This window comes from Lagopus leucura, unplaced genomic scaffold (genome assembly GCF_019238085.1).
Source record: "Lagopus leucura isolate 7727_CA_CO unplaced genomic scaffold, USGS_WTPT01 Super-Scaffold_100157, whole genome shotgun sequence".
NCBI lineage: Eukaryota > Metazoa > Chordata > Aves > Galliformes > Phasianidae > Lagopus > Lagopus leucura.
In genome coordinates this window covers 38,201,677-38,213,845 of record NW_024962334.1, presented here as the reverse complement: position 1 = coordinate 38,213,845, position 12,169 = coordinate 38,201,677, and the positions used below count along the sequence as shown (strand labels likewise).

General features: G+C 37.6%; 1 protein-coding gene across 3 annotated transcripts in view; it reads right to left on the bottom strand.

Moving 5' to 3' along the window:
• Window positions 1-3,552: 3,552 nt before the first annotated feature.
• CCNY (cyclin Y) overlaps window positions 3,553-12,169 on the bottom strand; it is a 112,889-nt gene continuing 104,272 nt past the window's right edge. For all 3 annotated transcript variants that reach the window (XM_042888873.1, XM_042888874.1, XM_042888875.1), the window contains 2 exons: window positions 11,385-11,547; window positions 3,553-6,003 (listed from right to left, as the gene is read on the bottom strand). In XM_042888873.1, the coding sequence (XP_042744807.1) occupies window positions 5,887-6,003; window positions 11,385-11,547 (280 nt within the window). In that variant the 3' untranslated portion in view covers window positions 3,553-5,886. The remainder of the gene's footprint in view (window positions 6,004-11,384; window positions 11,548-12,169) is intronic.

Here is a 12,169-nt window from a genome sequence, read left to right as displayed (position 1 = left end):
GAGCTCTTCTATAGCTGCCTGGAAGTGGGCCTGGGTAATGTGCTCTGGGGAACCCTGTGTGAGTGGAGGCTGGAGCACATGGACCCAGATTCATGATACAACACAGAGGGGATGGTTCCAAAAAACAAGCTCTTGCACCACTGTGTTTACCTACTCTTAGCAAGCTGCAGAGCCCAGACAAATGCTCTCTCCAGGGGAGCAAACAGGTTCAAATGACACTTTAAATAATGCTTTTTCTATTACCAGATACCATAAAAACTCCTCATCTAACGCAGTTAATACCGAAAATAGCTGCCCACACACAATGAAATTGTCAAGGAGAATTCATTTTACGTCTGAAATTAAACAAGTCTGAAATAGAAAAACTGCAGATTGCAACTCAACACTGAGGTAAATACTGCAATTCTAATGCAGGATATTCAAGACTCAGATGTTGCTCAGTACAACATGGTCTTCCTCCTTCTAGGATTTATGGCAATACAATCTGCACATCCTGTGTGTTTTAAAGAAAACAGCTGTACCCTCAATCTGCTTCTCCAAGAAATCTATCATCGTCAAGCTACTCAAAGCATCATTAACATCCTTATTTATTAGCACTGCAGGAGATGCAAATACATTTATCCTCTTATTTCCTTATATTAAACTACCCACACACCTAATTTTTCTTTCTAACCTTTATAGCACTCCAATTTCCATCTTTTTGACCCCTCTGGTTTCTACAGAAGAATGCTTAGAATGCCTGAAAGACATGAAACACAGGAGTATGATCACAGGATCATCAGTATCATTTAAATAGAAGGCAGCAAGTATATCACAGCTGCCAGTTGCCAACATGCTGTTTACATACAGAATAACTTGTACTAATATTTAAAATAAAGGGGCACAAAGAGAAGAATTAGCTTTAGACTCAAAGTGTGTCACAGGATCTCTTACACAAAGGAAATCTTTTATTCTAATGCCTCGTTGAGGAGAGCAAGCCACCTACATCTTCATATACTTTTGAAGCAGGTGCTTCACTGCCAGTTCCAAAGGGGAAAAAGTGCAAGGTCTACCAATAAAATTTTATTGCTTTAGTTACCATAGCACTCCAAAAAAACATGTTCTGTATCTTTCATTGTTCAATGAAAGTTCAACAAGTACAACTTGACATTTTGTTGCTAATGGTTAATTGTTGCTCTCAGTCTGTGGAAATCATAAACATCTTCACAGTTGATTCTGCCCAGTGTCTTGAGAGAGCTTTACGAAGTCTTCACAGAGGTTTTGAACAGCTCATATGGGAAATGTAAGTGCGTGATCACCTATCACCAGAGCAAGCAGCGTGCTTAGCATGTCATCACCAGAGTATCCCCAACTAAAACACAGTTTAAAGTTGCCCCAAAAATGCTGAAGCATATTACATATGGTGTAACAGGCACACACAGAAAAAGCCACCCTCATTTACATTAAATTGCATCAGACCAATCACTCAAAAAGAAATGCAAGAGGAACAGCCTATTAATACCACTTTGCCACTTGCCTTTCTTAAAAGTGCCTTCCTGCCCATTGTGCCTGATGACCTAAGCCCAGACAAAAGAAGTTAAGCCAAGCATTGCTTTCTTGGCTTTACTTTTCAAACAGTATTTCTGGGATTTACCAGTTGCTTCTTGGAGATTCTTAAAAGAGGACTAAGAAAAGCAGGTTCATATACAACAAAACTATCATTATAATCAGCTGCTCTTCTTATTTTGTTTCCTTTCTTAAAGCGTTTTCTCCTATCAGCAGCTGTTACGTATCTTCCATCAGTACCTGTAAGCTGAGGCAACTCCAACTCTCACCAGTTCTGTGGTTTCCTCAAGATGCAGTTCAGTTGGCAAAGAGAAAAAGCAAACAGCAGAAAGATACTTGCTGCATGCTTCAGATGTAGCTACTAACATTTCTTAATAGATCACAGAGAATCACAGAGAAGTGTCCAAACTTGCACTGTCTTCTCAGAACATATTAGAGATACTAAATGGGCACTCCACTGCAGAGGTAGGTAGGTGTTTTCAAGAACTATGGATTCAAGTTAAAAATAAAAACAAAAATCAGATTGCAGAAGCATGTCTGAAACAGTAGTGAGAAAGTGCTAAAAGCCAGGTTGAGTAAATTCTTTAAATGTGCCTCAGAGAAGCAGAGCGCTACATGAGTTTGCAGCGGATGGGCAGCACCCTAATTAGTAACTGAAACTTGTCAAAGGAAAATGCAGTGCTCATTATCAGCAAAGGATTGCTGTAAATAATTTGTTGCTTCAGCTGCTAAAGCTTTGTTTTTTGTCTGTTCTGTCATTTCAATTCCTCTGTCCCCTCCCACAGACTGCTATTTTTACATGTAGCCAACACTCCCAGATGTCACTTTGTCATCTGCCACCAATACACTGTCACTCTTTTCTGACGAGACTTTTGCTCCTTCTAACCTTTAGTTTGTACCTAAAGTTTGCAGCATTAACAAAGCTGGGAAACAGAGAAAGAGGTGTTAAATAAAAAATAAAGCTTGAACTAAGATTTCAAAAACACTTGAGCAGGTCTCCCATCACGCATTTACTTTATGTGATAAACTCAGCTAACTACTACAAGGTAAATGAAGCTACACATGCTGATCTTTTCCTCTCTCACATAAAGACTGAGAAGCAAATTAAAAAAACACAGTTATTGAAAAGGACCCCATTACCCTGCTATTGGATTTTGCATTTTGTTAATAAATGTGCATCGTTCAAAAGACTGATAGGGCTTATGAAAGGGGAAAATGTTTCTTGTAGTTTTTCTTTTATCTGCACTTCATCACGACTCCAAGATTCTCAGTCTCAAAAGCGTCCATCAGAATGAAGTGTACAGCTGACAAGAAAACATAAAAGAAACATAGAATGAAATATAAATAAGTCTTCAGATGGAGAGAGGAATTAGGGAAACATCTCCAGCCTGCAGAGGGATGCATGAAAAAAACCCAACTCTTAGAAGAAACCTTTTTCAAATATTTATCCAATTATCAATGCATAAGCAACAAACCCAGTGCCCCACTGGCTCAACAGAGGAAAATGACTCATTACGACAATGGCACTTGAAGGGACATGTTTAATATGTCACCCACACCTTTTTGTTTCTGAGCTGGTGACCAAAGCAATAGTGAAAACCTTCATCCAGAAAACACTTACAGCAAATTTTGTTTTGAGTTCTGAAATGAAAACCACAATTTACTTCTGCTATCAATGAAAATGCTGTCTGGTTCAACCTCATTTCTCAAGCTCTGGGTGACTCTAATCTTGCAATGGCATTTTCCATATAGCAACGCTTAAAAAACTCCACTAAACACAACATAATCCTAAATAATAATTCATTTTTTAATTACATGGCATAGAATACCTTGCAAACAAAAGACACTTATTCAGATTTCCTGACAGGTACTGGTTGTTGGTTTTTTTGGCAAACTTGGAACAAACCAGGAGGAAAAGCAAAGAATTATTTTATAATCACGAGGGAAAGAAACATCCATTTACATGTAGAGGATTCATATGGCAAAACTTAAAGAAAAAATCCACACTTACAGCAGATTTTTTTTTTAATTCTTAGTGCAAGAAACATAACCAAGTTAATCACAGAATCAGGACTAATTAAGAATATGGAAAATTCTCCTATACAGAGGTAGAGTCCAGTGCACAAGGCTAAAACGATATTCAATAGTCTAAACAAGACTGAGCCAGGTTTTACGGAATCCACTTTTTAAAGTATCAGACTGTATGTACATACATACAATAAATAGACTATACAATCTTTAAAGTAGTTTAATAAACTTCACAAAAATTATAGAAGATGCATTGAGATCTTTACATAATCCAAAGTTCATATATCTATCGCCCGGAAATGGATAAAATCAATATTCCTGATATCAAGTTAAATGGAAAATAGTTTAGCAAAGTGTTGATAAATCAAAATATTTTACATATTTTAAAGCCTAAATTTATGCTGAAAAGGACAAATTTTTGAAAACGTTCCTTTTGATATCACCTGTAAAGAGGTTTCAAATGCTTTCATTGGCATTTGTATTGTTATACTTTCCTTACATTCCATGTTCAAGGAAAAAATGGACTTGGAGACTCACAGTTCCAATGCATTGGCACAACAATGATGAGAATTAGGTATTTTCAAGGCCCAAAGGACATCAGGAGAATTTACAGACAAAACCTTCATGTCACAAACCACGCAAATCACATTAGAAGGTTAACAGAAACTGTTTGGTATCACTACTTCAATCCTGCTAGTGCCTCTTCACCTGGAGGCATCCGATCCGCACTGCAGTGAAGCAAAGGGTGCTTCTCAGGGCCTCTAGGTTTGCTACAAGCCCATAGGGCTTAATGAAAATAAATATGGAATCTTTTCGGTTTACCACAGTAGTGCATACATCAGGGAAGTCTGCTGCCACTCACTTCAGTGACAGTCACAAAGAAAGAATTTCAGGGAACTGAGCATTTTCAACCCTATCTTTCTAAACTACGCAAACAAAAATAAAAACAAAAATAAAAATAAAAATAAAAATAAAAATGAAGTTCTTATTGCCCAAGGGGGCAACAGCCATGGTAAGAAGGAACTAGTAACCACAACAGAACAGCTTAATAATTAGAGTTGAAAATTATGTTCACGGTTTGGTTGTTTTTAATTTCTATAAGCGCCTACACTGAAAAAAATATGAAGGTTTGCATTTTAGCTTCAAAACCAAATCTACTTGTGAGAAGTACCTTGTTAAAATGTGTATTCTGTTCTTCTATAGGCCTTCTCAGTGAAGCTTATAAAATTATTTTTTATTTTATACAAACAGTCTGTTTTAAAGTAAACACATACAAATTGAGAATATTGCTTGCAACCATGGACCTGGAGGTGAATGAATGAACTAGTCTAGGCCATACAAAACAAATCTGTCTCTACATGAATTCTGCTAAACTTCTAATGCTATGAAAATCTGCAAAAAGGATCACAAGAACTGTTGCAAATTTCAGATATTTGGCCCAAGTCTTATAACTGTCATCATCTGAATACTTTAACAACTGTATCTTTGCATTAAGGAAAAATAATTGATTCCAAGAACTTAGGAAGGCACACACACCCAAGTATACTATAAATAAAACACATCATGAAATTATGAATGATCTTCTGATCCCTGTACACACTTTTGGTTCAGCACTATGGTCAAGTTCTCTCTTTTGAAATACAATAGAAGGCATAAGAGAAATATAACATATGCATAATAATTATGAAGAATAATGCTAACAACAGCTAACAGAGAAAAGTGCAGTGAAAAAAAACCAACACTATTTATTCAGGGGCTTGTGCTACTGTAAATACAGACTTGGTATTTGCTGCTGTGCAAGGGGAAGAATTTTTCCTGGGAAGCAGCAATGAGGAATGGAAAAATAAAAATTAGGAAAGATATTAAGATTTAAGATGGAACTCTCCGAACGTCACTCCTCTAGTGCACAGTCATCTGACTACATGGTTCATTTTCATGCTGTCGTTTCTCTTCAAAAGCACAGCACATTGAAAAATGGCACAGTTCTGAAACAGTTTTTCTGCCTCTACTTCATTTTTTGTTTCTACTTCCAAGCACCCGATTTGCTGTTTCCTCATAGAAAGAGTAAAGCTGTTAGTGAAAGTGAGAAAGAAATTGTCACCCATCTTCTCTCCAAACACTGGCTTCTCCACTTCGGCTCCCACTAGGTACTTTACTCGTGTGCTACACAATGGGGAGGCACTGTAAAGGCAGCTTGACAGATTTAAAAAAAAACAAAATCAGAAGTCTTTTTCTCTCCCTCCCCCCCAACCCACCCCAAAAAAACTGGATGGATGAAACAGTACGTCCATAGGAATATTCCAGTCTCCTCTGTTAGGAGATAATAGCAGGAGACCATCTAACCACAGTCAGATTGTCAGCACTGACTGACCGTTTCTTTGCAGATTTCCTGAAGTCCTTGTATTTATCTTCACACAAGCGGGAGATGGCCTGTAACACGAAAGAAGGAAGAAATCTCAATTGCATTGGCCACAACTGTACAATGTAGATTTCTACATACAGACAAAATTACAAAATGGCACTTAGTGAAATCAAACATGTGAAGAACTGTTCCCAATTCTTACTTGTTTTGTTAACCTTACAGTAATCAACACACTGCCACTGCACTGCCCACCACACTCACTTTTGAAGGACTCAGCAAGCATATTCCAAGCCTTTTCTTTACTGCCTAACTGTGGCAAACCCAGTCAAGACAGCTGACAAGTAACACAGAGCACTTCACTGGCAACAAACTGTAGAAACGTTCATAGAAATTATATTTGGACAGTTCAGGAAGAGGACGGCTTATATTTCCTCTAGAGATGAGAGCCTGTCAGATGACTTGCCCTGCTTTGCTAATAGGGCTGATGTTTGCCTCCATTTCTGAAGAACCTGCAGGAGATGGTGACTCCTACGCAAGCTGCTGTCTTACAAGCTGCTGAAGTGTCACTCAGATTCAGAATAATTTTATTTGCATTAAAAATACACAGAAATGTCATAAGAATATCATTTAAAGAAAGAGACAAAGATTATTCAAAAGTTGAGACTTACTAAATGACACTGAGGCTAATGGCTTTATGTTCCTATTGCTTTTAGCCAAGTTTAAAGCAAATCTTTGTTATGTGCCTTTTATATCTCAACCCTGTAAGCATTCGTATGGTTGGGACAGGCTATGAGTTGCATGAGTGAGGATGTTCACTCTGGCATTTAAACACACAGAGCTGCAGAGGAAGGTCATTCCAAGGAGTGCTCAAGGTCAACTCAGAAAATGAGACGGACTAAAACATACTTCTGTTTACTCAGGAATGCTTTTAAGTGGTGTCTTAAGATGGGATGTTTAACAAAAAGTACTGTACAAATAAAAACAGTACAAGTGTTTGATTATAAAAGAAGGCAATATAAATAAACACTCTGACTGCACCGTGCATCATTCTCTTTCTTAGCCTTTACTTCAACAGCACAGCAAGTCGTAGGAGTCCTAAAATCTCAACTGCCCTGCAAAGATCAGCAGCAGATATGGCAGAAGCACACAGCTCCTGCCACTGAGAGCAAGCTCACCTAATTCTAGGATAAGTCAGCCACAAAACATGACTGAATAACATTTTTAAAAAAGAAAAATAAAGAACAAACAAACAAAAACCACCAAGAAACCAGCTGCTACTTTATAGTTGGAAACCAAATTTCCTTTTGCTATAGCCATTCTTGAATAGTTTTCTTTCTTACTTCACATGAAGAGAACAGTAAAATTACACAACTATTCTTGTTGCTTTGTAGACCATAACTTAATTCACTTAAAATCGCTCAATAATAATTTATATAATTTAACCAGGAACTCAGTGAACTAGGAATGTTTATGCAATTCAGTCAGATTTAAAATCCAGTGGATCAAAACAACTGAATCATGGAATAATATGCCAGGACATTGCATGTACTGAGGTGGAGGTCAGCTTCCTTTGGTTGCCAAACCAGTCTCTTCTTTTAGGCATTAAATAGAGATGGCAATCACTATAAAAATCACTACAAAATCGCATGTACAATAGGAAAATATTCCTGTTCTGGCACTTGGTCAGACAAAACAAAATTTTGCTTGGAGGTGGTACTCAATGTTTGGCAGCTCCAGTCCCTGTTGATTATTCATATAGATGTAAAACACTGATTGTAGTTTAAAGCAATCCTTTATCTAATGGTGCCAATTCATTTGCAAATAATTTAGAAAACAGACATTTGAAGCCTACTTGAAAATTCACTAAAGTGTCTTGTAACATAGGGGAAAACAAGACAAAAGTGGAAAATTGTAATTACTTACTTTGTCTGTCAGTTAAGATATATCCATATAGGTTACAACACCTTTCTGTCATCTGATGTATCTATTACTTCTAACACCAGAGAAAACTAATTTCTGCCTGTTGCAAGGTATCTTTTCTCCCATTAAATTAAAACAAAGTACTATTAAAAAGCAGCAACAGCAGTCAATTCAGTGGAATTTTGTTCCTTTATTGAGATACTTTACATGGCTCTGGAGGAGATTTTTATCACTGGTAAGGGGGGGGGATGAGGAGACAGGGGAGAATGGCAGCAGAGGATAAATTTTGGCTGCATGCACACCACTGCGCTGTGCAGAGCAGGAAAGCAGTAGTGCTGGCTATAGATTGACCACTGGAAAGGCACAAATGCACTCAGCCTTCAGTGCTGCAACACTCTCCAAAATGGGCAAACCAGAGAGAATGTAGGGAGAGTCAGAAATAAGTCTGGTTGGAATATGTAAAAAAGCACGACTGAAAGCTGTGATGATGGGGGTATGCCTGAATGCATGGAAATGAGAATCATCATCATCAGGTCACTACTGACAAAAGGAGTCACAGAAGTTTTGCTTTCAGCTACAAGGTTCTTAGCACACAGGACACGCAAGTCTGCCATCAATCACTGCAAGAATGGGAAGCCAGGGAGAATGACACTTCTCAGCTCATACCTTACAATTTTTTCTCCTCTTTTTAGTCTGTTTCATCTAGGGAATACTACCTCTTTAGGGTCAAGATAATACAGCACACAGTAGTTGAAAGAGTTCTTCCTCAAACACTATCCCAATAATAAAAAGCTGAGACAACACACAGTCCATTCAATTGAGAGTGAACTAAAAAATGCTCTTACAAAATCTAGTCTGGAAATGAGCAAAGTGCCAAGATCACAAGCAGAAATAGGGTAGGTATGTTTTGTGGACTTATCAGAAAAGCAGAATCTGACTCGTATCTATCTCAGTACATGGGAGAAAAACCAGGTGCAAGAGCAGGAAATTACAAAATAGTGGATTAAGGTTGGATATCTGACAATCTTCTGGGCAGAAACTTCTTGTTAGAAACTAATTTCTCAGGAGAAGAAAAGGAATCCTTGACATTTGACACAATTAGAAGGAAGGAGAAAACACAGTACAAAATATGCTGTTCTGAACAAGGAGCACTGACAGGTAGGCTGGATGATTTAATGAAAGTTTATTTGCTGTTTTTAACTTGAAGGACTTCATACAATGTGGAAGGGGAGAAGGGGGAGTTTTTAAAATATCATTAAAATGTTTCCTGATTACTAGGTGGACTGGTACAACAAATTCAGGACGCTTTCAGGCCACATTACTTTCACTTCATCATTGAAAAGACAAAGCTGCTTCTTTGTATCAGCTGTGGGAACATTAAACAGGGCAAAAGCTCCAGAAAGAACCATCAGTTTTATATTAAGTGTTATAACCTCTCTTAGCATTTCCAATCTGATGGATCTTGTCCAGCATTTCCATTTGACAAGGAACAGTTATCGCTAGCCTTGTCCTCTGGATTCCTTTGGAATTTTTTTTTTTGTCACTGCTAGGTCAACTTCTTGGTATTCGCAAAAATAGCAACAGATTGTGCCATGAGAGACCTAATGGTTCTGCTTCAGATACTGAACATGATTGTAAAATGCAATCATATCAGTGCCAGTAAATAAGTTGCTTGAAATCTCAGAACTAAGCAAAGTCCTTTCAATTTACCAGACATGGCAAATAATTTACTGTATGTGTACGTTTGCTATCTGTCTGTTGTCTTTAATGATAGACTGCAGCTTTTCTCTCAGCTTCAGAAGTAGACAACTCTGGGCCAAAAAGTGTATGACAGACCTTGAAAATTGTTGCAGACCCATTCTGATAACTCCTGGCAACCTATACAGAGCTGTGCTCAAGGAATTAGGCTATACATTATGCTGTCAACTCTTTCAAGGGTACACAAAAGACATCCAACATCACCAGGGAACAAGGCAGTTCCCATCATTGTCCCTTCCTTCTGAACACAGAAGAGAGGTAAGGAGCTGGCAGACCAGGTGAAGACTCACAGCAGAGGCTCTTCCTCTTACCTGAAGCCATCCCCTTTGGCTAGCAAGCTTACTTGAGACCTGCCTTGTGCTAGCAGCACAAACCACATTCACCTTGGCAGAATTTTTAATAGTGCAGACTTAATTCAAATATGTTCCATTAGCTCTTTTTAAATATGCATTCTCTTTAATTAGTCCAGAAAAACCACCAGTATCTCTTCGTGTTTACTGCTATTTTATTTTCTTCTAAGATTTTAGGAGTTACCTTCATTACCTGCACTTGTAACTCACTGACGGGTTTCAGAAATGCTGTGTACTAAATTCTCTTCAAAAAGAAATATACTTAATTATAAATGCATGAGAGGGTGATAATTATCAAGACCTAACATCTAATAACTTAGCACACCACTTCCTTTGACCAATGATTTTTCATATTTTATTATTATGATTCTTTAACAAAATCTGATGCAAATTTGCATCTCACTTCATATACAGAATTAACTTACATTCTTATTGGAGCCATCGAGAAATTTGAAGGGAATATTTAGAAATAGAGTAAGATATTCCAATTTAGTGAAATCTGCTTTAATTCTTTCTTCCACCTCTGTTCTCATTACAAGCTGCAAACAAGTTAATCTCATGTATCGTTTCCCTCCAACAAAAACTGTTTTACAGGAGCACTAAGAGTTTCAAAACATGCAATGCTGACATTAACTCATAGCCATGCAAACTATAGTGCAAAACTATTATCTAATTAAAGACATCCAGTGCTAAAGGCAGTTAGTAGCTAATGGCAGATTTCAAACTTTGAAAAAATGTGCACATATTCATGCAATAACACATTTCTGAAAAATTTGACCTAGAATGCTCAAGAAAAAAGATTCCAGCCTTCAAAGTATCCACAATTGCCTGATGATTTAAAATTCCTCCACTGTATGCAGGAATTCAGAATGCTCTGAATTTCACAGGTACATTTGACATAGTGGTTTATGCACATAGTGTATTCAGGTCTCCTAACGATGTGTGCTTATTTCTGTCTCATTTCTGAGAGCAACAGTGCTGAGCCAACAGACTTGGATTCACGTAAAATGCAGCAGTAGCAGGTAACAAGCACAAAGAACACTGATTTTTAGCAAAACTTTTTAATACTGTCTCCTGCACAGTCAATCTTAAGAATAAACAGAACCAAACTGTGAGTAGAGTTACTGTAAAAACTGTAGTTTTTTTCACAGGGTCAATGTAGACAATTAGAATGGAAAGAAATGGATAGCAAGACAAGACATGAAGTAAGTTGGGCCAAAAAGGTGTTTCCATACCCATGGATACCTGAAGCACAAGGTAAAAAAAAAAAAAAAAAAAAAAAGAATTATGGATATTGGGCACATTCTAACATGATATGGGAATATTTGGTAAGAGATGGGTTGGGAAGGGAGAAACACTCCAAAAATTCCAAATGACCATATATATTCAGTTCTGGGCAAGAGAAAAACAAATTGCCTTACCTCAAGTTTATATGCCCTATCCCTGCTGAGGGGCTCCAAAGGAAAACTCAGGTTATTTGCTTCTGCCAAGGAGCGCAAATCAAAATAATACTTGGCATAAACACTGGAGGGAACATTAATATTGAACTGCAACAGCTCCAGAAACTGGCGTTCCAGCTCATTCCTGTAGAGAGAAGATAAATGTGAAAACATTTTTCAGACTGTGCATCCTGAATGTAATTTGCTTTAAATTGCAAATGGCAGTAACCAAGTTCATTTCATATTCTTGACAGATGCAATTATCCTAGCTTAAATTTTGAACTAGTCTACCAAGTTCTATAAGCATACATGCTTAGGTGAGGAATATTAAAGTTGCTGCACCTGCAGCTACTACTGCTGTGCCAGTCAAACCCAAACCCAAATTGATGCCAGCAGAAGAGATCCTTTAGTTAAGCTAGCACAAAAGGGAAAAGCGTAAAGCCAGGAAAATAAAGTTCTTGTAGCTTCTGCAGTACCTCCACTAGGTGGATCTGCTCACACAGCTATGCCAACACAAAATACAGACATGTCCTAAATTTGTCAGACAGCTCTCAGAGATGTTGCAAATTATCCTAATGTACAAATGACTGAACAACTTGTTTATTCTCTCTTAGCTTTCATAATAAATCACTTGAAACAAGACACGGGAAATCTGATTTCTTCAGCATACCATTTGTCTGGGCTTATGAGCAGCATACAGCAAGTTTTCCCTAAGACTTGCAAGAAAAATTCACCTTTGGTACCTCAAAAAAACAAAAAGTGCTTTT